Source organism: Ahaetulla prasina, chromosome 1 (assembly GCF_028640845.1).
Source record: "Ahaetulla prasina isolate Xishuangbanna chromosome 1, ASM2864084v1, whole genome shotgun sequence".
Classification (NCBI taxonomy): Eukaryota; Metazoa; Chordata; class Lepidosauria; order Squamata; family Colubridae; genus Ahaetulla; species Ahaetulla prasina.
This window is the reverse complement of record NC_080539.1, coordinates 78,798,857-78,826,635: the sequence shown is the minus strand read 5'-3', so window position 1 is coordinate 78,826,635 and position 27,779 is coordinate 78,798,857. Positions and strand designations below refer to the sequence as shown.

At 36.8% G+C, this 27,779-nt stretch overlaps 1 protein-coding gene across 7 annotated transcripts; it reads left to right on the top strand.

Annotated features, from left to right (window-relative positions):
- The first annotated feature begins 1,979 nt into the window (after positions 1–1,979).
- DESI2 (desumoylating isopeptidase 2) lies at positions 1,980–24,344 on the top strand. Of its 7 annotated transcripts, none has more exons than XM_058165413.1 (7): positions 1,989–2,502; positions 6,881–8,084; positions 10,744–10,936; positions 19,891–19,963; positions 21,334–21,427; positions 21,853–21,994; positions 22,810–24,344. In XM_058165413.1, exons 4-7 carry the CDS (start codon positions 19,897–19,899, stop codon positions 23,041–23,043), a joined length of 537 nt encoding a protein of 178 aa, XP_058021396.1. In that variant the 5' UTR covers positions 1,989–2,502; positions 6,881–8,084; positions 10,744–10,936; positions 19,891–19,896; the 3' UTR covers positions 23,044–24,344. The 7 variants fall into 7 exon arrangements, with proteins under 7 accessions (XP_058021437.1, XP_058021396.1, XP_058021404.1 ...); XM_058165421.1 differs by adding an exon at positions 11,946–12,011 and having other exon boundaries at positions 6,881–10,936; XM_058165436.1 differs by lacking the exon at positions 6,881–8,084.
- Positions 24,345–27,779: the final 3,435 nt, after the last annotated feature.

The window sequence follows — 27,779 nt, the reverse complement described above, 5'->3', positions numbered from 1 at the left end:
TCTGTATATATATCAGATCTGTTCTTCAAAAGATTCTAGAAGACCTGGCTCTTTGCTAGACCCTGGCCTACAATGGGGCTTATACTCCCTAGAGATGGTGAACATGGTATAAGTGCTAAATTCACCCTCCTGAAAAATGCATTATTTTTCAGTTGCTAATCTTTGTAAGCCATAGAGAATTGACAATTGGGCAATCCTAGAAATTTTAAATCGATGTGCCAATGGGCATTTACTTATTTGAGGCATATATACTGTTTTTCAGGAGTTTAAGATAACACAGAATAGTATTGCCTCCTTCTAGTCCCCATAACAAGCTTGTGATGTAGGTTGAGCTAGGAGAGAATGGGCTGGAAGAGAATGACTGGCTTAGTGTCATTTTAGGAGTTTTCAAAGTTGACAGTGGACATAACTCCCTTTGTGCCTCTCTCAACATTTTAACCATTATACTATAGAGACCATGACTTATTATATGACCTGATCTCAATGAACAGATGCTAAATGGAAATTCCACATTTTATAGCAAAGAGAATTATACAATCTGCAGAGCACATTATTAGCCATGATGGCGCAGTGGTTAGAATGCAGTACTGCAAGCTACTTCTGCTGACTGCCAGCTGCCTCAAATTGGGACGTTCAAATCTCACCAGGCTCAAGGCTGACTCAGCCATCCATCCTTCCAAGGAGGTAAAATGAGGACCCAAATTGTTGGGGGCAATATGCTGACTCTAAACCTGCTTTAGAGGGCTGTAAAGAGTGGTGGTTTTCAAATTTTTTCCTTACCAGTTCTGCGGGCATGGCTTGGTGGGTGGGTGGGTGTCATGTGTCTGAGTGGGTGTGTCCAACTTGCAGTCACCCATGCCCCCTCAGTCACATGAAAAAAAATTGATTTCTACCTATCTATTTTCTGCCCAGGCCTGGCCTAATCTGTAAAGGCCTGGCCTAATCCTGCATGCCGCCTGCTCTCCCTTCACCAGTCGCATGGGTTGCCCCATTTCCTCTCCTTCAGAGGCCCCAGCCCTTAACTTCCCCGCTTCCTCCCCCACGACTGCCTCTTTCCTCATCCCACAGCTGTGGCCTTACCTTCCTCCTGCGACTGGCTGCCAGGGAAGGCAAGCCAGAGCTGAGCTGTCGCCGCCGCTGCCGCTCGGCTCCCCATCAGCCCATATCTCTCCCCCCCCTTGTTGCAAGATACCTGCACCGCGGCGACTGCAGGCTTCTTGCAGCAAAAATTACCGACCTCCAGCTCCACTCTGCTTCTCCAATGCACCACCACCACCCTGTTCTATGCGCCAGCTGCACAGGTGCGTGCAAAGTGAGCGCGCACACAGCACGCACACATTTGCGAACCGGTAGGGAAGGTAAGAATTTCACCCCTGGCATGAGAAGTCTGTGAATGAATGACAGCTGTTTACTAGATAGGTTTCCGAACGATTTGTAGATTGGCAAGGGCTTTTGACCTAAAATTAATTATTGCAGCAGTGGCTCCTCTCTTATATTGTACTGCTGAAAGAAAAAATAGTTTTCGGTATTTAGGACTTCAATTATTTTTCACAAGAATTGTGAATTCACTTCAGGTTTTTGGACATAGTATCCTTTATAATTTTAAACCATTGTACGTAATTAGCTCCTTGAAAGTCTCAGCTAATGAAAAATACGAAATCTGTTCTGACAAAATATTCTGCTTCTCAAGAATTAACTCTAGTTATCTAGTCTCATGAGTAAACACCATCTCACGTTACCTAGTTATCGACATAACAAGTGGCGGTAGGGTCGAAATCTTGAGCTAGTCATCAATCTTGATCCTTACATATCTTTGCAACATGGGATTAAAGAGCAGCATTATATTCTATTTCACTGAGAACAGTTCGAGTTGCAGCGAACCCTCAAACATTCCAAGCCTTTTCCTCTGACAAAGTGGAATGCGGATAGTAGAATTTGTATTTCACCTATCGATGCGCACGGCTTAGGTTCCTGCTGTAGTGTATGCTGGGAATTGTAGTTTGGCGTCCATTCGCCCCCAAGTGGAAGGTGCGGCTGACTTAAGAGCTTCTGTTGCAATGCTGGGATCGAGGTGGAAGGGGACCACGCAACTAATCCCCCAGGAAGGTTTACTGCCGCGATCTCTCGCCTGAAGACAGGCCGGTCGGGTTGGACCAGCCAGGTCCCAAAAGCAAGAGGAGAGAGAGGCGGAGTTGTGCCGGTCGGGCCCAGCTCGGGGCTCGGTTCTCTCTCTCTCTCTCTCTCTCTTGCTGCCTCGCTTGGCGAGAGCGCGATTCCTGGGGGGTGCAGCCCCGGCTTCCCCTTCCCCGCACTGAGGCGGCTCCATGCGGCTGGCGGCCTCTTCCACCTCCTCACACTCCTCCGCAAGAGGCAGGGCGAAAAGGCGGCATCCGCCCGCGAGCGCCCTGAGGCCGCCGCCGCCGCCCTCGGCCTGAGCGGGAGCCGCGTTTGAAAGGAGAAAGGATGGCGAACCAGCTGGTAGTCCTCAACGTCTACGATATGGTGAGTGACCGGGCAGGCGAGGGCTCCTTCGCCCGAGCAGCGGGTAAGCAGACGCTTCCCCACCCTAAGCTCTTAACCCGGGCGCGTCTTCTGGGTCTTTTTCCCCCCCCCTCTTTTTCTTTCGGCTTAGCTTCTCGATGTTCAAGTTTAAGGACAGGCGGCTTCTTCCGCTTTCAGAAGTTGTTGCCAGTGCAGTACCGATATCCCCCCTGATTGTCTCCCAGCCCGCCGATCCACCTCAATTTTCCAATAGTTTAACCTGACTGAAAGATGCTATAATAGTTTGGAAACAAGGAATGGGCTCGGTGGGATTAGCAGGAGCTGGAAAAGTCCTAGCAACAGGTGTGTCTGATTTCACTTTTCTCCTGACAGGTGCTGGATTCACTCAGATACTTAGCTAGTAGGTGTAGTTTACTAAATTAATTTCTGTAAAAAAAAATCCCTCCCCGATATATCTAAAGAATAATTTTTTTCATAATGAGTTAGCCGGGACAACAGTCGTTAAATTGTTTACAATGGGAAAGCCTTAAAGACCACACCATTACAGACTTGGTTCCCCCCCCCCCCATCAAAAGATGGAGAGCAACAAAAAAGATCAAAATATATTTGATGATGGAAAATATCTTTTCGAGCAGGTCGGCTCTTGTCTAATAACATGACTTTAATGTTTCTAAATTATAACGTTTCTAAATTGTAGCCCTAGCTTCATGTATATGCAGGGAAAATTTGTGAGGGAAAATTTGTGAGATATTTTCCTCTTGACTAAATAAGAGTAAGACTTAAAGCTAAAGTTTTGTAATTTAGCCTTACTTAAGGGTAAAGTTTTGCAATTTATTTGGTGGACCATAAATCAGAGGTTTCTTATCTCAATCTCATTTACTTTTGCCTTAGTGTTGCACACTGTTTTCCAACAGGAAAAACCAATATAGTGCAATAAAGGGTGGAATGAACATAGATTAAATCTAGCTGCAATTGTGTGTTAAAGGGCTTGGGAATTTGCTTCTATGATCACGTATTCTGTTCCCTAGCATAGTATACCTTTATCATATCCTTAATGCATGTCTTCTCACCTGACTTTAATTGTATTTTGTTCTGGTTGGTGGTTCTAGGGCTTAGAAAAAAACCAAGGTTTTAGCAAATATTGAAACCAATCTTACAAGCACGAAGCCATTAGAAATGGGTCAGAATGTTGAGCTAGGAATAGAAAATCTGCCTTTGTTAAAATTGCCATGGGTATAATATAGGATGGGAATAAACATCACTTGAATTCTTTGGCAAATAGGGAGTAATATAAATGTACAAAATATAGGAACATTAAAGAAATAGTTCTAAATAAATCATGAAGAACAAAAACATAAACATCCATTTATTTTGGTACATAAAAATTTAAAATGTCTGGTACTTTGATGCTTCTAAGGTACTTTTAATAAAAGTTATGTCATCTTTTACGTTAATAATGCATACTAATATAGAATTTACAGAAGGTTTTGAATGAATGTATATAGCTAATCCTCAATTTATAACCACAATTGAGCCCATTTCCATTGCTAAGCAAGATAGTTGTTAAGTGAGTTTTGCCCCATTTTTCAACTATTCTTGCCATAGTTGTTAAGTGAATCACTGCAGTTATGTTAGTAACATGGTTGTTAAGTGAATCTGACTTCCCCATTGACTTTGCTTGTCAGAAGGTTGCAAAAGATGATCCTATGACCCCAGCACACTGCAACTCGTAAATATATGCCACTTACCAAGTGTTTTAATTTTGATGACGTGACCATGGGGATTCTGCAATGGTTGTAAGTGTGAAAAACGGTAGTAAGTCAAGGGTTAGCTGTACTTTTATGCATTATTTTTTTGCTGCAAGTGTTTATAAAAACACTTACAGTTTACAGAAGTGTTTCTCAACCTTGACAGTTTGAAGTAAGGGGAATTCAATTCCCAGACTTCCTTAGACAGCATGACAGTTGAAGTCCACACATCTGCAAGTTGCCAAGGTTAATAAACAGTGGTCTACAGTAGCATGAATTATTAAAAGATGGTGGAAAATAATAGCTGCACATTTTCTTAACAAGGATGTACATCTGGTCTTTATATTCTATGTCTTTGGCAACAGTCAAGCAGTGTTATCAAGAGGTTGCAACATTGTGAGCTTGGGGACAGTTCGTATCTTATCTTTTAAATGCTTCACATAGCAAGTTAGTAATGAACAGCTATAAATCCTAGACTTGTAGTACAGCATTTCAGCAAAAACAAATCCTGTTTGTTTACTTGAGTTGGTTAACTTGCAAATCGATCCAATCTGATAAACCAGAAGGAAACCAGACTTAACTGGACAAAATTGCAGAGGGTTGACAATCACCACTGTGACAATCAAATACAGAAAAATGACTGTTGAACCTGATCTGCAATTATAACATTACATTTGGCTTTGCTCTCTCTCTCACACACACGAAACACCCTTTACATTAGAAAGCCATGTCCATATCAGCTAATATAGCTGCTTTAATTTACAGAACAAAGAGAATCTTGAAACAGTCCACAGAGACCCCAGGCAATGTTCAAATCATGAAGGGGGTTAGAGGAAAAAAAACCCACTCCTCTTCACCACACTGATACTTAGTTTTTTTTTAAAAAATGCTAATTTGATTTGACAACAGGGAATGGGAATATGGCTTAATTTTATTACAACCCATTACAGTGGTGATTGTCAACCCTCTGCAAGATACCTTTGATATAGATATTAATCAGAAAGATCCAGGAATTAGATTCCCACTACTATGATGCTAACTATTGATATGGATTCTCCTCTTCCTCTTCTTAATTATAATTGTGGACATGGTTTCAATATTTTATGTCAGAAACCGTTGTGACATAAATTACATGATTTTGAAAAAAGAGCAGAAAGGGTTCCTGTATACTAGTTAAAAGCATAAATGGAGGGTGAAGCATAATAATGGCTACATATTTTCTCCCCATAATTTTCTGTTTTTCACAATAGAAAATTCACAAGATTTGTGAAATTCATAACAGAAAATTCACAACATTTGAATACCTGTTTGATGAAACAGCCTTGTTGCTATAGCTATATAACCATGTACTTGTGAGGAATATCAATCTTACGATCTACATACATTTTTGGAGTGAATGTGACATGAATGTAGTGACAGCTTGAATCTTACAGAAGCTCTTTCCCATAGAATATCTCTTGCAGAAGCACAACCATATGGTTGTACTAGGAATGTGCATGGTGGTATGCAATGTTTATCTTTAGCTATGCATCTAAAAGAAATTTAATTCCTCAAGGGTCTGTTGGAAGGAAGGCAATAGCTTTCATAGTTTACTAAAATTATTTAGCACCTAAGATTACATATTTGCTCATTCAAAACTCATGGGAATTTTCATAGACGTAAGAATGCCACTCTCCAAAATATAATCAAATAATTCCTGGACGATTTTTTATATATAATTATAAAGTTATATTATTACTCATTTTTGTAATTACTATCCACAATTGTATAGAATGATTTAGAGCTGAAATAGTACATTCTTTAAAGTCCATAATATAATATGTAGTATGTAGCGTAGCATAGTATAGTTGCTTGTGCTATTATTCTGGCCTGATAATTCTATGATCTTGAAATCTGAGATATGCATATAATTATTATACAGTAACTGACATCCCAAGAACATGTTTGCATTGCTTATTATTTATTTATAACATCATACTTTGAGAGTAATAAAAACAAGTCCCTTTCTGAGGAGAAGGTAGTCTCCCTTGAGTCAAGCTCAGCTCCCAGTTATTACACAGGCACATCCATGTTGTTTTGTTAACAACAGTATAGAAGGATTTGTCACTATATTCTTCTAGAATGCTTTTCTACTTCCTACTCTAACCAAAATCATTGGAAGTATCCAAGAGGCTGTCCTCCAAATACTAACCATTTGTGATCCTGCTTCAGTTTTTTGGCATCAGGCACAAAAAAGATAAAACAGAGAATGGGGGAGAGCATGAGAAAGAAATTTTTTTTCCTGCACTATAAGTATTCTTTATGGATAGTTCTTCAATTTCCTTACATATGTAATGTATGACTTTAATTATAATTCAGTATATAATATTGGGCTTTTGAATAATTGTTGCAATGACTTCTTACAATAATGGGAGATCTTAAAGGGACTATTTCAAATGCAAATTTCAGTGTTATTTGTATATTGGAAATTAAAACAAGTAAAGTAAATAAGCAGAAAATTATTGGTACTTTCCAAACTACACCAAATCTTTAATAGTGCGCTCTTTCTCTTTCTTTTTCTCTCTCTCCCTCCCTCCTTCCTCCCCGCACTCTCTACATACATACATACATACATAAACACACACACACAGAGACACACACACATGGTTTCTGCTCTTAATATATATAGCAACAATACTTTTTCTAAATGTAAAACGTATTTTACATGACATATAGTTTGCTATGTCAATCAGCATGGAATATTTGAGAAACAAAGGCAATACAATACTATTTACAACAAAATGTATTATTTACAAATAACATATAAATATATTAATTAAAAAAATCATACATCATTTTCATAAAATTTAAGTATTTAAAATGATACTATTTCCCCAAAAATAAGACGTCCCCTGATAATAAGCCCAATTGGGCTTTTGAATGCATGCACTAAAATAACCCCCCCCCCGAAAATAAGGCCTCCCAAAAATATTTAAACGCAGAGCTGGAAATCAGGTAAGACGGCAAGAGGAGCGCCATCTTGCTCCACATGCCCCAAAATAATAAGACCTCCCCGAAAATAAGGCCAAGCGCTTATTTCAGGGTTCAAAAAAATATAAGACAGGGTCTTATTTTTGGGGAAACACGGTATGTAAAATAACCAAATCTTACGTATTTCATAGTATTCAATATACATAAACATTGTTCCCTGGTAAATGACCTTTGATTAGAAGTGAAGCATAGCTAGTATAATGTAAGTATGTCAGTATACACCATAAGGTTTTATACTTTAAACAAATTATTGAATAGATAGTGTTTCTCAACCTCAGCAACTTTAAGATGTCTGGACTTAAACTCCCAGCGGGAAATCCTGGGGATTGAAGTCTAAAAGTTGAAGAGATTGAGAAATAATGGAATAGACTGTGCCAGGATGAAGTAGTCATATCTGCCATCATTGGGAAGAGAAAAATTCCTCAAGGCAAGCAGCTGACTCAGTGACTTGATTAATGAGGGGAAACAAGCTGAATTCATTCATAATGAGGAGCTGTAAACCATAGGTTACACATGACAGCCTTGGGTTCCCATAAACTCACTGAACTAAAATTGAAAAAAAATAATTTAGCATGATGTAGAAACTAGTAGTCATATAGAACTAATTATAGGAACACAGCTGTTTTTTGTTTGTTTATAGCTTCTTTCTCAGGTAGTTCCAGGTGGAAAAACCATTGTGCCTTGTACAATGACATGGTAAGCTACATTTACCAACAAGTGACAGCTCATTAGTTCGCACAGGCACACAGGAAGATCCAAGGATCTGATAGCCTGGTTTGCTATCTGAATAGATGCAGTTATTGGGTAAGTTGTTTTGTGGCCGAAAGGCGTGAAACTCAAGACAAATATGACTTCCCCTTTGAGACATCTTGCTGGAAAAAGATCTGGAACTGATTTCTGGCTGAACTGGCAGCTTATGATGATGAAAGTGAAGAATCAAAAGAAAAACGTTCAGCAGCAGATTTCTGAGAAAGGATTGTCAGAGGGGAGGGCAAAGAATTAAATTAAACAAACCACTTTGCAAGTCAAAACAACCAAAAGGACTGAAAGCAGAGGAAAACTGCTGGATAACATCCCTTCTAGTTATGTTTTTTTTTATTTTATTTTTTAAATTTTTACATTTATATCCCGCCCTTCTCCGAAGACTCAGGGCGGCTTACAGTGTGTAAGGCAATAGTCTCATTCTATTTGTATATTTACAAAGTCAACTTATTGCCCCCCCAACAATCTGGGTCCTCATTTTACCTACCTTATAAAGGATGGAAGGCTGAGTCAACCTTGGGCCTGGTGGGGCTTGAACCTGCAGTAATTGCAGGCTGCTGTGTTTTAATAACAGGCTTCTTACAGCCTGAGCCACCACGGCCATGTTGGATTTGGCTATGGTAATAAGGAAATATGACGTGAGAGAAAAACCAGTGACAGGTTTTCTCACATAGAAGCAAGAGGATAATCAAAACTTCATGAATTGCTAGCCAGTACAAATGTAACTATCAAGGTTGAAGATTACAAAGATGTCACTGCAGCTTGTGTCATAAAGGTTTCCAGTATTGAAACAGCACAAATTATTCTACAGTTGGCTTGACAGTATTTCCCCTTTGAATAAAATTTTGAAAAAGGAAATTTAACAAAAAACTCTGGCTTTTTAGAGAAAGCCAATCAAATAACAGATCACTAGGATCTATGATAATCTTATATTGTCTTTCTAAAGGAAATAACTTTACATATTCTAAAACAATATAGATTTCAAATTCAAGGAACAAAAGCCCAGTTCTTTCAAGATTTAAGTCCTAGTACCTAAAACAAAACAGTTTCAACTGATCACATCATGAAGAATTCTGGGATTCTTTAAAAATTGACATTTTTATTCAAAATCCTGATTAAATTGGAAGGTAGATTCTTCCCTGCCTATCATTCCAGCCATGCAACAGAGATCTTGAAGAAACTTCGGCTAACATCCCCTCGTTTCTGAAGAATCAGGAGCAAAAAGGATAAAAGGGAATCACAGAATTGGTGGGATGACGACATACCATATAGCTATTTATATATATATATAAATACCAAGGCTTTAATTAAAACTCAATATTATATTTGGGATTATTTATTTATTTTTATTTGTGCTAGCTGTAGTCAAAACGCTCTTAGTGGAAATAGCAAGAGGTCAAAAAGTAATTCCAAGGATGTAACAACTTTTATAGTTAAAATGGTGTGAGTGGGGTTGTTTTTCTATAGTCTATTATCCTGGAGTGCTTTAGTTACTGTGATCCTTGTCATTTTTGATACTGCAACATGATAATTACTGCAGTCTTCCTCCATACCTCCAAAAAAGAAAAACCACAAGTAGTTCTCGACTTACAACCACAATTGAGCCCAGGATTTTGGTTGTAAGTCATCATTGTAACTGGTTGCTTTGCTCAATGACCACAATCTTAGCTCTCCCCATTGCAGTTATTAAAGCTACCTCACAGGTCATTAAGTGATTGCAGAGGTACCTCAGAATGGAGAATGCCTTGGAAGGCCCAGCACCCACTGGAGTGTGGAAAACTGCCATGGGCCAGATGGCCTCAACCAGCTAAGCCCAGCAGCACACAGGTCTCCTTCCTCCCCCCACCGCACCCCATCCCAAGAAACCTGACCTTTTCCCTACTATACCACCACTGGCCATGCCTGAGTCTACTTCATTTTCCCTTTCTCTGCAGCTGCCGAAAGGCACGCCTAGCCAAAGTAAGACTCAGCTAGAAAGCTAATGAAGACAATTTTCCTCAAACCCAGAGAGGCAATCTTTCTCAAAGCTGGACAGGAAAATGAAGTCAGCCAGCAAAGTGGTAGATGGAGTGGGAGAAGACGTGTGTGTACTGGACCTAACTGGCTGAGGCCTTGTGGCATGTAGTGAATTTCCGGGTGTCAGTGGGTCTACCCAGTCAAGGCCTCCTGGCTCACAGTAGTGGTAGTGGTGAGTCAGCCATCTCACAGTGATAGGGGTGGGCACACTGCAAAGCACCCAAATTTTGATTTGCATGACTACCGGGGCACTGCAACAAATAAACTTCGGCCAGGTGTCGTAAGTGCCTTCATTCAGCATTGTCATAATTTTGAACTACACAGTAAAAGAAAGATCATATAAATGTTTCCAATGATATAGATACAATTTGTGTTCTATATTTATTCCCCCATTCAAAATTTATAGAAATAAAAAAGAGGTACAGTTTTCTAGCGTACCTTGCATTAATTAATTAATTTTAATGATCTGTGACAAACTCTTTTTCCATTTATTTGTTGAATATACTCTCCATCTTATATCTTTAATGTTCCCTTCTACTTTTAAAATGGTTCCTGAGCACTAAAAGATGCAGTTTATTTCTCTTTCCCTGGCAGGTGTAGAATTAAAGTTTGTAGACTGTGCTTGAAGAGAGCTGGTAAGCTGAACATTTAATTAAATTGCTTTTGCAATTTCTTTTATATTTAGGAAGATAGAATGCCTCCAGTTTAAGAAGCAGGCTCTCCCTTCTACTACACCACAGCCACCATCTCAGCTTTGGCTTCTGGGGAGGTTGTAATTGCACTACGTTATGGAGTAAGGCTTCAAGCCAGAAACTATTTATTCTCTCCCACTTTGTGGCAACTCTTGCTGACACCCAATTCAGTTGGGAAATTCACAGGTAGCTTTGAAATTTCATCTGATATTATTCCTTAGAAAGTAATCTGTTTTAGGATTCTTATCAAATTAAAGTATTTTTCTCAAAATTTGCTCATAAGGTTGATAAAATCAAGAGGAAATAAAGCAAGATCAAGTAGCAGTTAAAAGAACAAAAAACTTAAGTTTGAAGCAGACAAGAAATTAATTGCAGCTTTAACTGCTTGAGATATAGCAACGGACTTAATGTCATGTTTCAGATACCCTAGGCAGAATCTATTCAAACAGCTTCTTGCTGATTCAAGATACGGGTTTCAAAATCTTCTGATATTGCCTTCATTCTTTGGAAATTTGATTGAGATAAAACAGTATAAGTAGCTAGAATGACAACAAATATGGACTATGTGGAAAAGAAGCATATGTTGTTACTTTCAGAAATACCAAGAATTTCATCAGACAAGGAATAAGGACTTTATTTCTGTATCATGCAGTATTTGGCATATTCTTAGAAATTGGTATGAGGTAATTGTGTTATATAGGGACGCAGTGGCTCAGGGGCTAGGATGTTGAGCTTGTCGATCGGAAGGTCGGCAGTTCAGTGGTTCGAATCCCTAGTGCTGCCATGTAACGGGGTGAGCTCCCATTACTTGTCCCAGCTTCTGCCAACCTAGCAGTTTCGAAAGCACGTAAAAATGCAAGTAGAAAAAATAGGGACCACCTTTGGTGGGAAGGTAACAGTGTTCCGTGCGCCTTTGGCGTTGAGTCATGCCGGCCACATGACCACGGAGACAGCGCTGGCTCTTCGGCTTTGAAATGGAGATGAGCACCGCCCCCTAGAGTCGGCAACGACTAGCACGTATGTGCGAGGGGAACCTTTACCTTTAATTGTGTTATCCTGAAAGTAATGTTAATTGTCTCAAACAAGCCTTTAACCATCTAGAGCTAATAGTTCTACAATACTCTACTCAGAAATGATGTATTAGTTTGGAGGGTCTCTCATGGGTTACATAAATTTCTTTTTGACTTCTTCACAGCTTCAGAGGCAGAAAGAGAGAGAGAAGTATGGATCATTGACAGGTGCCCACTAGGAATCCTAATATGTGGGTTTTGATTTTATTTTTATTGCTATTTAGAAAATGTATATGGCTCCCCATCTTACGTATGAAGTCTGGGTGGCTAAAAGCAATTCAAAATAAAAAAGCTTATAAACCAGACAGAATTAAAATAATAATGCAATAGCTGAGACATTACATAACAGACATAGCGTAAACCTCACATATCTCTAGTTCATCTAACATCTGTGTCCAGCGAATAGAGGAAAAGGTGGATCTTCATGACTTTCTGAAAAGCCAAGAGGGCAGAGACCTCTGGATTTAAGGGGGAAGACTATTTTACAAGCCAGAGAAGACATGACTCCTTGGTCACAGTGTCATGCCTTTTACATTTTTACTTAAGGTTTTTGATGAATAGTTTTGTGAACAGTCTTGAATATGTTAGTTTTGTTACATATTTTATTCCTTTTTATGTTTAATAAATTTAATTTAAATTTATTTAATTTGTTTAATTTAAATTTAAAAATTTAATAGTTTTGATTTGCATTACATTTTTTCTAAACTAGTTTTTGATAAGTGTGTTTTTGCAATAATGAGCTTAATTATATTGAATTAATTATATAATTGGATATGCTAAGAAGGCTTACTTATTTGAATTTTTGATTATGTCTAATCCAAACTGGATTTTAGTCCAATTGCCTATCTAATAAATAATACAAGTGGAGCTTTTTAAAAAATTATAATCACACATGGCCTTGATCATTCTTTCCTTTAAAAAAAATCAGACTCTTTTTCATAGGCTGGGATGGTAGGTGGATCTGCTAATTGAGAGGTAATTGAATTTGTTTTCTCCTCGTGCACTCATTCCTTTATAATGTTTATTGTTATTACAGTAACTATTGTTGATCTCTCATAAGCCATCTAGAGTCATTGGCAAGGGAGTTGGCATTAGAAATTTAAATTACAAATAGATAAAATTTGTCTCATGGAACATTAAAGGACTGAGACGGTGGTCCTCAACTTATGGCTGGTTGCTTAATGACTATTCGAAGTTCCAACATTTGGGGAGACTGAAGTCATGTGATCACACCTTGAACACTTGTCAGCCGGGTTGCATTTACAGCCATTTGCAGCTTTGTGTAGTCACTTGACCACATTTTATAACAATTTTGCCAACACCTAGCATTTACTTCTGTGTTTTAGCAAAACTGACCTATACCAAACCATGTGTTTGCTTTATGACTGCAGTAGTCATTTCATGACTGCCACAAAAAAGTTTATAATATTGTGTTGGTCATGTGACTGACTTACTTTACAACTGTCACAAGTTACACCCATGATGGGCAGGCTCTATTACTGTCCTAACTTGAGAACTACTGGTACCTGAAGAAAGACAGATATTTTATAGATTGAAATGATGTCATTTCCTTGCTTATACACTGCAGTCTTCCAAATGAGAAAAAAATTAGTAAGAAAATGGGATAAACAGATAAGTAGAGATTCAAAAACTGTCAGAATGGAACTTATATTGAAAACACTTTCTAGTTTTATTATTGAACAAAAGATTTTAGAGATCATTATATAATTTTAGATGTCATTGTATAATTTTACTTTATTAGGAAGCCAAATGTGGAATTTATATACTTTTAGTTTATTAGGAAGCCAAATGTGGAAATTTTCAGATGGTATGGATAAATGGTTAATGGTTCAGACAAAAATAAATCAAGTGTACAGTATTATATAGCTGTTTTGCTAATCTCTTTACACTACAGGTAAAGCAGATGATAGTTGCCACATAGACTTTTAAATTAGTTTTGCACCAGAATAAAATTTCAAAAGAGAAAATGAGTCCCCCAAATCATGATGTTCTCTATACATTCATCCAGAAATTTAATTTAATGGACATATCAATGTCTAATTCCAACAGGCTACACTTGCCTGTTTTTTAATCACTCCTCCTGGATATGCTAAAGAATAAATAATGTTTTAATATTTTTGATGGTTAATATAGTTGAAATATGCAACGTTGATTCAGTTTGAATTTCTAATCACATATCCCTAGTAATGTTATGGATTTTGGATAAACTTATCCCAGTTGGTGGCATGTGGTACTGGTAGTCCTTGCATACTGACCAGTCATTCAGCATTCATTTGCAGTGTCGTTGCAATCACATAATCACAATTCAAGTATTTGGTAACCAGCATGCATTTAGAATGGTCCCAGCATCCCACAATCACATGGTTGCCATTTGTAACCTTTACAGCTGGCCTGTGACAAGCAAACCAATGGGGAAGCCTCCTGGAAGTTGCAAGTGTCAGTCATGTGATATAATGCTTAACAATCATTAGGGATTTGCTTCACGACTGAAAAAAGAACTGATGTTGTAAGTTGGGCATGGTCACGTTTCACTTTATGACCACATCGCTTTGGGATAGAGTTACCAGTGCCAGTTACGGTTGATAAAGGAGGACTACTTGTATTTTAATACTAATACATCAAGATCACAGTAAATAGTAATATCATTCTATACTGCACTATTGAGGCAATCTTTGGAACACTGTGCCCAGTTCTGGTCACCACTATACAGAAAAGATGCTGGGGCAGAGCAGCACAGAAGAACAGCAAAGATGATAAGGTGGGGTCTAGAAGTTAAATCATACAATGAACGGCTAAGACAACTAGGTACGTTTAACCTAATGAAGAAACGGCTCAGGGGAGACATGATAGCAATTTTTCAATACTAAAAGTGCTATCATAAGGAAGAAGGCATCAATCTAGTCTTCATAGCGCCTGAAGGCAGTACAAGAAGCAATGGGTGCAAACTCATCAAAGGGAGATTCAGCCTGAAAATAAGGAGGAATTTCCTGACAGTGAGAACAATTAAGCAGTGAAACAGCTTGTGTACTGCAGTTGAGGTGCTCTGTCTTGGAGGTTTTCAGGAAAAGATTGGACAACCATTTATATAAACAATTCCTGCCTTGGGCAGGAGTTTGGACTAGAAGACCTCCAAGGTCCCTTCCAGCCCTATGATTCTATGAATTCTTTGTCGGAAGAATTGTAGTTTATGAAACAACAAGAGAGATTTTTTCCCCCCAAATCAATTGCCATTCAAATAATATGAGGATAGTTTGAGATACCTTTACAGCATTTAATTGTAGAAAGATAATAACTATGCTTCTGGATAAAAACTGTTTTGAATCACAAAATAGAAAACTTGGAATTATATGACCTGGATACAGAATATGGTTTAAAACAAACAGAATGAACATATTGGAGATAAGAAGGAAAATCCGGGGAATGTTAGATTCTCACTTGAAATACAACAAGATAAAATAACAGTTTAGTAAGGGATTTTTCAGGAACATATTACTCCTGCTATAGTGAGACTAATTTTTAGCGCTTTAAATTCTATAAAACTATATATTCTATACATATCCTATATGTCAGATAGATACTTATTCAGATATAATAAATCTTTCAGAAGTTTTAGATATAGAACCAGAAGAGTTGGCTATATGCTCAACATTACAGCACATCTATGATGCTGTTGATAAAATGAAATCTTGAAAGTATAAGAGCTACTTTCTTGTTCAATTTTTTATAACTCTCATCCAAAGACCTTTCAAGATTTCATTTTATCATCTTGAAAGATCTTTGGATGAGAGGTATAAAAAATTGAACAAGAAAGTAGCTCTTATACTTCTGAATTTATTTCAGGCATTTTATGAAAGTAAAGCTCAGCCAGCTTCCTATTATAAAAAATTTTATCGCTGTAATTTTGAGGACTGATAAGGATCTCAGCTAGTGTCCAGGTTATTACCCCATATCTCCGTTAAATGTTGATGCTAAGATTTCGGCCGCTATATTAACAAGACATCGACTGCAATAATTCTGGGAATAAGATGCAATTTATGAATACCAAGCTAGAAAGTGTTTTGGGGGTGAAATGGCGAAGTGCAATACCAAAAAACCCAGGATGCCTAGATCTATATGTCTTGCCTATCTTTAATTTCAGCTCATTAAAACAAGATGTTCTTGCTACTGTCAGTGACTTCAAATCTTTGTACAATAATTCTGAGTGTGTTTTATGAATTTATAAGAGATACAATAAAATTACTAGAATTTATTTTATGTTACTACTCACTTTGTGTTGAAATTGCAAACAGCTTGTTTAAACATGTCCATGTCTACAACCTGCAAGACATTGAACAGTAGATGCTTAATTTCATAGTCTCTCTACTGGTCTTAAATATGCCTAAGGCTTCTTACCTTCATTGCAAAGTCAAAATGTGAGTTGCTTATGCAGCTGCGTTCTGATTTGTGCCAATTATATTCCACCTAAGAATTCAGAAAGGAGGTCTGTTTCCTTAGGAAAAGCCATTTGATTGCACTCTCAGCAGCCTATTGTGATTTCAATCACCATGAATTAGTAACACAGGGAAGGGCAGATAGCCTTTGCTTTTCTCCAGCTTTTGACAAATGAATTTACCGTTTTCCCCAAAATAAGACATCCCTGATAATAAGCCCAATTGGGCTTTTGAGCACATGGCAATAAGGCCAAGTGCTTATTTCAGGGTTCAAATAAACATAAGACAGGGTCTTATTTTGGGGGAAACATGGTAGTTCCCCTGCCTTCTCGTCGTCATTTGCAGCAGTAATTGAACAACTCATCGCCTTCCTTGCTGAGGGCTGCTAACACACAAGCTGAGCTTCACTGTGTTTTCTGTGGAGATGCAAACTGGGCAAAGAAAAGCAGGGCACCAAAACAACACTGGAACAAGTATTTTCAGTCTGCTTTTGAGAAATAAGATATTCGAGAAAACTAAATTTAAACTTTTCTGCAGTTTTTGGAAAGTTTGGAATAAACGTTTGGAACCAAATGAATTCTGTAGGAAGCTTTTTGCTGAAAACTTAAGAAATTTCCAGAGATAGATCATCATATTATAATACAGTGAGTCCTTGATTTACATCACTTGCTCAGTGAATGTTCAATAGTGCTTAACAAGAAGGACTTGCAACCAGTCCTCAGAATTCCAGCTGGTGCAGTGTCTTCTCAGTCAAGCAAAGTCAATGGGGAAACCAGCAGGTATTCACAAATTTTTTATTTTTTATTTATTTGAATTTATATCCCGCCCTTCTCCGAAGACTCAGGGTGGCTTACACAGTGTTAAGCAATAGTCTTCATCCATTTGTATATTATACACAAAGTCAACTTTTATTGCCCCCAACAATCTGACTCCTCATTTTACCTACCTTATAAAGGATGGAAGGCTGAGTCAACTTTGGGCCTGGTGGGACTTGAACTTGCAGTAATTGCAAACAGCTGTGTTAATAACAGACAGACTTAGTCTGCTGAGCCACCAGAGGCCCTTGGCCTCTGGTGACAATATGATGGTCTTGCTCAGGGGTGAAATCTACTTACCTTCCTTACTGGCTCAGGAGTGCACGCGCCGCACCCATGCGTGTCACATGTGTGTGCAGACCTTCTGCTCATGCACAAAACCTGCGCATACGCAGAAGGTAAAAAACACTTACTTCCTGATTAAACCAGGAATCAGTGACATCCAGGCGGGTGGGCGGAGCTTTGCTCTACCATCGCTACCAGATTGCCGAACTACCAGCCGCGATCACTACCGGATTGCGCGATCCAGTCCAATCCGGTAGCATTTCACCCTTGCTGGTCTTGCTTATTAACGATCTGTGGAGATTTTCTTAACGATGAAAACTGGGATTGCTAGAATTGCCAATCATGATCTAGCACCTTATGACTGTTGCTGAGTGAAGGAAATTCTGGTCTCAATTGCTGTCGTAAACCAATATTAAAATGTTTTCGTTTTGTTATCACTGTTGGAATAACCACTTGGTAACAACTGCTGGTATATATTTTATTTTGATAGATTTTTTGGGGTAGTCGAAGTTAGAAATAATTGATATGTTTTCACATTGATTTCATATTTCTTTTATAAAGCACTTAATCTTAAATCTTGTTATACTTGATTTTCACATCAGATAGATTTTACATTTTTAATAGATTTCTGAGTGGCCATTACTGTTTTTTGTAAATTCATCGATAATGGTCCTAGAATTATTCCCAGTTATTCTTATTGGATATCCCAAAATCTAGTTGTATGTATGTACTTCATCATATCTGTATGTGACCTAGTTGCCTAAACAGTAAAAAGTACAAAGTTTTAGGTGCTTAGAGCTCTCAAACATCTAGGTACTCCAAGCCTAAGCATGGGACTTAAGGATGGTTGGGAGGAAAAAAGAAAAATGTTTATCTGAATATGGTGAAATAATGAGTTATTTTGGTGATATTGAATGGTTATTTGGATAGTATTTCTTTTGAAAATGTCTAATGAGGTAATAGATTAGTTTTTGATCTCTAAATAAGAGGTGATTACTTTGGCATTGTTTTAATAGTTTTTAATTTCTTTTTTTGTAATGTCTAATTGTTAGACATTACAGGAATATGAGGGATGAAAGAAATGTAGGCTAATGGTTTTTATTGGATCTGTGCTGATTTATAAAAAGAGCAAAAAAATTAAGAGTATAGAAAACGGGGTGAGATATGAATGAAAAAATATCTTCTTGTATTATAAGAGACAGCAACAAGTTATAAAGTTAACATTTGGTCTTTGCAACAAACTAAGAGAAATGTAATTCTGATTTTAGGATTTGATTGTTTGAATTACATTTGTTAAGAGCTACCAGAAACAGCAACCTATGTTTTAATCTTGATCAAATAAATCTACTTTATATTCTTTGTTTACTTTTTAAAAACTTGATCATTTCAAATAATGTCCCACAAGTTGATTTCTTATCATTTTCTGTCTCCTCTCAGAAACTCCTTCACTAATTTAACATGTCTATTTTGTACATCGAAGATAAGAAAGCTATCCAAGTCATTCTTCTGATTTATTATTTGTATGTCACCTTTCATTATTATATATCAGGGATAGTCAACCTTTTTATACCTACCACCCACTTTGGTATCTCTGTTAGTAGTAAAATATTCTAACCGCCCACTGGTTCCACAGTAATGCGCCGTATATCGTCTGCGCATGCCTCTTGCACATCGTGGATTGGGTTTGGGGGGGGCGCCGGCTACCAGCTCTGCTTGTCTGTTACAGCTGGGTGGTGTGGGGGGAGATGCGCAAGCTATTCTGGGACGAGGTTCTTTTGTTTGCAGTCACACTATAGTGCCATTTAGTTTCACTTACGTAATGTGAACTAAACTTATGCGTGGGCGATACAAATAGTATATTTTCAGAAATTTAAATTGTCATGGAGAATTTTATGAAAACCTAATGAAAATGTTTTTAAATAATGCTATGAAATTTTTTTAAAAAGTCAAATTAAAAAAAAGAAAAGTGCTTCAGTATCAGACAAAACCCCTACTGCCCACCATGAAAGCTGGAACGCCCACTAGTGGGCGGTAGGGACCAGGTTGATTACCACTGTTATATATGAACTATGTACTATATATACTATAGCCTTCATTCATGACTTTCATTTGTATTTCCAAAATGGCATCTTTTTCTATATTACTTTTGTAGTCGGCATTTTTAAATCCACTTTCAGATCCATGTTCAAATCAGTTTGAGTCTGTTTTGCCCAGTAAAAGCTGTTCCTCTTCTGTAGCTGTAAAAGGTATTTTTAATGGGTGAGAAAAGTTGCTTGAGTTTAGTTGTCTGATTGTTCTTTGATATAGCAAATAAATAAGTATTAGATTGTTAAGCTTCTTGGTGCCTAGTTAAATTAGACTGTGTTCCATATTTTACTGTCTTAATGGTTAACAATGTTTTGAACATTTCAAGGAAAAATAATTAAAATGGTCTTCCCTCTCAAAGATAATTGCCTTGGCATGTGGGATGTAAATAAAAATTATTTACATTTAGCTACATCTCTCATGTTCTTTTCTAGTACTGGATGAATGAATACACTTCCTCCCTTGGAATTGGAGTATTTCACTCAGGAATTGAGATATATGGTAGAGGTATGTACCTAACTTCAGCCTTATATTTTTTTATTACAAGGAATAATTAAAATTGAACTTTTTGTGTGCATAGGAAGAGATTGGAAGGAGATGCAAATCAGTTTTTAAATTTAAATTTATCACAATCCAGTTCTCCCAGTTGGATTTGTTATGCGAAATGCCAGGAGAAGACTTGGGCCTCCTGGGCATGGTGGAGCAGGGAGAGAACCCAGGTTACCCACCATAGCCAAGAGATCTGGGTCTTTCTCCACCCCACCACATCTGGGAGACTTGGGCTCATTCCATGCCCACCATGCCCAGGTCAACTTATCTTTCTGTGTAAGAGAAACAAAAGAGCCATGGTGGTGCATTGGTTAGATTTCATAGCTCTGCCCACGGCAAGGCGTTTGATTGTGAGTGGCTCAAGGTTGACTCAGCCTTCCATCATTCCAAGATTGGTAAAACGAGGAGCCAGATTGTTGGGGGCAATAAGTTGACTCTGTAAACCGCTTAGAGAGTGGTGTAAAACATTATGAAGCAGTATATAAGTCTAATTACTATTGCTATTGCTTTCCATTGTTCTGCCGCTGCTGACTACTAAGGCTGCTTCACTTCATCCTGTAAATAGGCCCCATTCCCGTCATTTTTAGGACAGTTTGGAGAAGGGGCCTCCTGAATGATCATGAGAACAGTGGTGTTCAGAGGGGAAATTCCTTGGCACATTAAAGGAATGGATTTCAAATCTGATGAAAACTGGAAGGCTGAGAATGCTGGTTTCTGCTAGCATTCACCATTTCAGTGGGGCAGAAATGATAGCAGAACAGACAAATCCAATGTCCACTCTGCTTACAAAACTTCCTTATCAGTTTCCTCGTTGATTTTCTGGAGAGACTAGCAGAGAAGATTGCAAATGGCAATCAGATAACTTTAGCAACTGTTCATAAATGTGAACAGGTGCCAAGCATCTGAAATATGTTCATCTGACCAGGGAAGTGTAGCACATTTTACCACAGCCAAAACTGCAATAATTCTGGTTTTTTTTTCCATGGTTTATACATAAAGATACTTGGTTTGTTTGTTTATAGTTCATCTTTCTTAACCACCTATCTCCCTCAGAGGAGGGAGATTTGCTTGGCATAAATAGCATTTGCCTTACTATCTTTCAGTCTAATACTCCCAACTAAAATATAAATCTTGCATATTATAAGTACCAAGTCTTAAGGTTTGTCTAGATTTTCTAGCAATATTTTCTATAATCGCATGATAGTTTTAATAGATAGTTTTAAGCATGCCATCCCCAGAAAATTATTTGTATATGAACGTCATTTGTATAGGAACGTCAGGCATTACTAACAGCTGACTAAAGATAATATCTTGAATATGTCTTTCAGAATTTGCTTATGGTGGTCATCCATATCCTTTTTCTGGAATATTTGAAATTTTACCAGGCAATGCATCTGAATTAGGGGAAACATTTAAATTCAAGTAAGTAATTTTCATTAGTGTGTTCTGAATTTATTTAGTTTCCATACATCTATTAACTGCAACTTGTAAATTCTAAATTGTATGACCAAACACAAAAGTAACTGCCCATCTTCTATTAATAAAAGGAGCCAATTTTAATCCTTGTTTAGAATAGTAAGGTATTATTTATTGTGCTGTCATATTAAAAGCTCTTCCCATAAAAAGTAAGCCCACACAAATAAGTTGATATTCCTATATATAAAATAGCATAACTGTAAAAAAGAAATATTGTAAAATATTCATTGAACTTAAAAGTTCAAAAAGTTAGTATGTTTTAAATGAAGGCTGGTTTCCAGAAGTGTATCTGTGTTCTCAAAAGAAAATGGAAATGAAAAAACTCTTGTCTGAATTGCAAGAATCCTTTAATTTTCAGTCTTTTATTTCAGAGAAGCTGTTGTTCTTGGAAGTACTGACTTCATGGAGGAAGATGTAGAAAAAATTATAGAAGAACTTGGAAAAGAATTTAAAGGAAATGCTTATCACTTAATGCACAAAAACTGCAATCACTTTTCTTCAGCTTTATCAGAGGCAAGTTTAATTTGTATTATTTTAAAAAGTAACATTTTTATATCTTATAAATAGACTCCTTAAATTACCTCTGTGTGTTTCCAGTTTGCACTTGGCAAAATGACAGAATATTCCATTTGCATCTCTAGAGAGGTCAGTTAAGCTATCAAAGAATTATTTCATGAACACATAATCAGTGTGTTTTCTCAGATGCAACTGAGGACAGTGTGGGACTTGTTCTATTTATTGAAAACAATACATAAGGAGAAAATAATGGTGGAAACAGCATTGGTGACCTCCTATATAATGTTTATTGTACTAATGCAACTTTTTATTATTAGTATTAATGCAACTTTTATTAATGGATCTCCATTTCCCAGATTTTTGGATGCAGTAGACCAAATTTCCATATAGGCGTCACTTTAAAATAATGGACAAGTCTGGCACATCTAATGTAATCCAGATATGGCTAAAGTGGTGTTAATGTGGCTAAAGTGGTATCAATACATGACTATTTGTGATATTTGGGATATTATTATGACATGACCTACATTACCCTCAATACTTGTAAGTGAAGTTTCATTGTACTTCTGTTCTAATTAGTCTTTGTTGGAAAAAATGGATGCACAGTACATGCAATTTCAGAATTGTCAAAGTTAACTTCTGTCTGAAAATTAGATTTATAACTTACATTATCAGTCTGGCAGGCATTAGTAGAAATTTACCTTGTACTATAACTGCATATTTGAATATTTCAATTGAGAGAGAGAAATTATTGATTTCAGATAGGAGCTCACATATACTTTAAAAATGATTAACTTGTTAATTCCATTTAGATTCTCTGTGGAAGAGAGATTCCTCGTTGGGTGAATCGTCTTGCCTATTTCAGTTCCTGTATTCCTTTTCTCCAGAGTTGTCTACCAAAAGAATGGCTTACACCTGCTGCCCTTCAGTCTAGCGTAAGCCAAGAGCTTCAGGAAGTCCTAGAAGAAGCAGAAGATGCTGCAACATCAGCTTCTCTACCAAGTTCAGCATCAGGGGCAAGAACTGGCCATCATACTAAAATATAGGTTTAGTCCAAAGTACTGTTATTTTGGAAACTTTGTCAATAACTGACTTCCCTTATACAATAGTAAATAGACATTTGATGGTGTCTTTGGTTTGCAATTAGAGAACTAATTCAAACCTATGGTGTTCTGCTCAGGATTTTATATGTAGTAAAAAAAGTGTCTTGATGAAATGAAAAGAACTCGAGAAGAACTCAAATGCAATCTTCATTTTAATCTAATCAAATGACGTGGACTAATTGAGCAGAAGTTAAAACTGTTTACAGTATTGTGTGCTGCTGTTTACAAATCCCCGAGGGATATCAGCCATTAAAAGAAAATGAATAAATTCAGTACAGCCTGCATAACTTCATCAACATCAGTGGAAGTAAAGTAATGGTTAGTGTTCCTTGCTACTGCCTTGGAATAGAATAGTTTAAGAGTATGCCTCTTCCAACTCTTGTTGGTATACAAGGAACTAGTAAATACTGTGTGTAAACAGGGTACAGAATTATCAATACAAAGAATTTTGCCTAAGAAAGAAAGGAAGTAGTCTTATTATTTAGCAGAAATGTTCCTAAAATGTGACTTCTATGTCAATTTTTTTCAATTTACAATGAGCAGATTTATATTTTATTACAAATACAAGTGCATTCTTTTGGGTGATAAATTGCAGTTATTTCATTTCAATTGCCTCATTCTTTTATCTGATTTGTAGATATGAAAAATCATTCTGAGATTTTCAGATAGTAGTGCCTGTTTCACATATCATTTAAAATCTGAACTTATAAGATGAATGCAGATAAAATAGATGAATTACAGATTCATATAAACTTGTGGATGAGTTAATTTAGAACATGGTAAATAATAGGTCATTTGGAAACTAAAAATGTGGATCATCCAACAGATGTAGTGTTGTTAAACAGAATTCTAATTCAGAAACTCCAAGAGAAGTGACAGTTGTAATTGCCTTTCTCAGCAGCCAGATGCAAACAAAGAAACCAAATGTTTTATCCAGCTCACTGTGTTTTTTGCCGAATCAATGAGTTGTTTTAGATGAATAGGTTTTAGACATTTTTGTGCGATTAAATAGCAATACGTACTGTGTGAACTACAAAAAAATCAATTGCAAAAGTATTAGAGGAATATCTTCTATTTAACGTGTTCTATGACATGATTTCATTAGGGTAGAGATTAACAATAGTACTGGCATCTAATTGAAATTGGGTTCAGATTTTTATATATGCAGTTCTAAGACTCTTCCAAATATATGGAAAGGAATGACCTGGAAACTGTGTTTAAACCAAGGCTTTTCAAGGCTTGCATTAGTGAAGAATATAAATTCTTCTAATAATATCATTTTATGCTCCTTTGTGGATATGTTTACTATTGCAACAATACTCAGGTATGTAACATCATCCTGTTGAAAGTAAAAAAAAATAATCTAAAATGGGTATTAAAAATATTACATATTTTAGCCAGTACTTTTAATAAGCAAATAAATTGTCTTACTAGTCATGTTTCTGATTTAACCAGAGTAACTTTTTACTGGTTAATTTCAAATATATCTAATGTTTACATACCATACTTTATGTTCTTTAACCAATCATCTAAATTGGGTTTCTGAGAACACACTTTTAAAATTATAGAGTGTTCCTCTGTAAACTGACAATGGGATAATTTGGTTTTTCAACTGATGGAAAAGAGATTTCCTACCTATAGTATGGATATCCATCTATTAAGGAAGTTGACATGTTAACAAAGAAAACTCTGCTCCTAATTATTCATAGTCTGATGGATAGAAATTTCTCCACTCCTTTCAAGGAAGGACGATGCACATATTTTTTGACATTACTTACCAGTGCCATGAAATTTTACCATCCACAGCTGCTGGAATCCCCATCAAATTCTATAAAATAACTGGCTTTATTATTAATTACAGAATAATTTTGACATTTTATGTCTTTATAGTCATCCACAACGACAGCATGTAAAGAATGCAAGGAAATACATGGCATACTAAGTAAAAGCAGTTCTTTAATAACGTGGTTGTTTATTCTGATTTTATTGGACTTTTCTATTATACATATTGTGGCATTTTATAGTGACTGTATGTCCACAAACAGCTGAACTCTGAAGCTGCTACAATATCTTAGGGAATGATGGGAGTTCTATAACTTATCACGTGTGCTATATCAATTCTATACTTGATTCCTTGAACAATCAAACTGCCAAAATCTGTTTTCCTAACTAGCAACAGTTGAAGGTGTTTCACCAGCATTACTACTCAGCAGGGAATGCACTTCTCCAGTAGCCATAGTGTGCATTAAGGCTAAAAACCCTTTCTACCTATAATACTGGATATCTCAACTTTAAAAGAAAAACGGGTAGAAGAAATACATTTTGGGTTCTCTGATCTGCCCAATATCTATTTTGTTTCTTATCAAACAGAATACTATAGTTATTTGATGTTTTGTCTTATTAAAGCCATTTTTAAGATGCCATTCATATTTAAGAAGTCAAAAATTAATTGCTAACAAATGCCAGACTACGCTAGTAAACTGGATGGTTTCATTATAAAAATATGGTGAGGTTCTTCCTGAATACATGCAATACAACTCTGTTAACAACTGATGTTCACTTTTAGGTGGTTTAAGATAGTTTTCACCAACACATTTTTGTAAACTAAAAATAGGTTTACTGTAATGCATAGTATTTGTATGAAATAGCAGAAGATGTTGACTTTTGTTACATTATTATGTCTAACTATTATAAACTTGAATTCATTAATTTATTAAAAAGATGTTTTTATAAAAATATGTGATTTGATCTTGTCAATTTTAAGGTATCTTTTCAATCATTTTTCACTATTGTAGTATTAAATTTATTTTTACATTTTGGTAAAAATAATATATTTTTGGTATGCCAGAATAAATATTTCCTTTAGCAGTAGTGGCAGAATTAAATCAGATAAATAATGAGAAAATAAAGAGTTAAGGCTCCATAGGCAAAAACTCTGCTATAAGGCATGTCATGGAGACTCAACATAAATGACAAAAACTGTATGCCAATAAATCCTTTGGTGTTCAAAAAGGCACACAAATTCTCTAGGATTCTGCTGTGAGATTGCTTTTACATATACACACACACACACAAATTAGAACTATTAATTCTCAATTTCAAAGAACAGAAAAGCATGAGCGGAAACAAATGTCACTGTAGCCTATTCCTTAAGAGTAGAACATTAGCTTTCCAGACTATCAAATGGTTTTCTCCCATGCCTCCTATCTATTACTTAGGTTCCTTCAACTTCAGATGCTGGGAATTCAACTGGGAATCTCACACATATACACCAGTATGTAGTTTACTAAGAAACCAGTAAACCATCTAAAAATAAGTGAAACAAGTAAGCCAAGCCACACTAGACTTAAATACATTCCACTAGAATAAGGAAAAAAAACGTGAAATCCAGACGTTGTTTTGCCTCAATAAGAAATGGGAATAAGAAAGCATAGATAATTATGATTAAATCTGGATGTGGAGACTTAAAGAACTGTGGATAACATTTTCAACATCTGGAGACAGAAAATAAAGTTAGTAAATTAATATAGTCAATGAGTCATTGCAGGACCCAACAGATGTGGATTCTTATCCAGGTGCCAGTCTTCCCTTTGGTATTTCAAGCTTCATTATAGTAGTGAGGCAGCCATTGATTGTACTTGTCTGTGGCTTTTGGTGGACTCGGGATGGGGATAGTGCAGCCATCCTGGTTCCCCTTGATCATCTCCAAAGACTGGAACTATTAATAAAATTATTTTATTGAGAGGATATAACAACAGTACCTTACAAACCTGACTGAACTATAAGAAATAGAGAAGTATAGGAATTTGCCTGAATTGTTTCTGAATATTATCTAGCTTCCCAGGGCTTAAAGAATATTTCAGCCCTCTTTGTCTGGATAATGGTCCTTGAAGATTTCCATCACAATTCTCTTATTTTGAACACACAGGTTTTTGCTCATTGTGAGCCAGTACACAAGCTATTTATTCAGGTTGTTTACCATACTAATTAAGGTAAAGGTAAAGGTTCCCCTCGCACATACGTGCTAGTCGTTGCCGACTCTAGGGGGCGGTGCTCATCTATGTTTCAAAGCCGAAGAGCCAGCGCTGTCCGAAGACGTCTCCGTGGTCATGTGGCCGGCATGACTCAACGCCAAAGGCGCACGGAACACTGTTACCTTCCCACCAAAGGTGGTCCCTATTTTTTCTACTTGCATTTTTATGTGCTTTCGAAACTGCTAGGTTGGCAGAAGCTGGGACTAGTAACGGGAGCTCACCCTCACGGCAGCACTAGGGATTCGAACTGCCAAACTGCCGACCTTTCGATCGAGAAGCTCAGCTGTCTTAGCCCCTGAACTGCCTTACCCATACTAATTATTGGTATAATAGTCCCATACTAATTATTGGTAGACAAAAACCAAAATAAATGTTAAAGAACAATGAAAACTTTTAAACGGAGATATAGCTAATACATACCCCCAATTTGGAAGAGATCAAAAAACCAAAACACAAAAGAATGATTCCACACCCACCTTGCACCATCATTTCCGTGAGAGAAGTTTGGAGCAATTCTAAGCAAACCTTAAGATAATCTAAGTGATATGGAGGTTCTCACAGAAAGGCATTATCTCAGTGTAGATTGAGCTCAGCCTATATAGCTTTTTAAAGGTAATAGCCAGCACTTGGTAATTCATCAAGCAA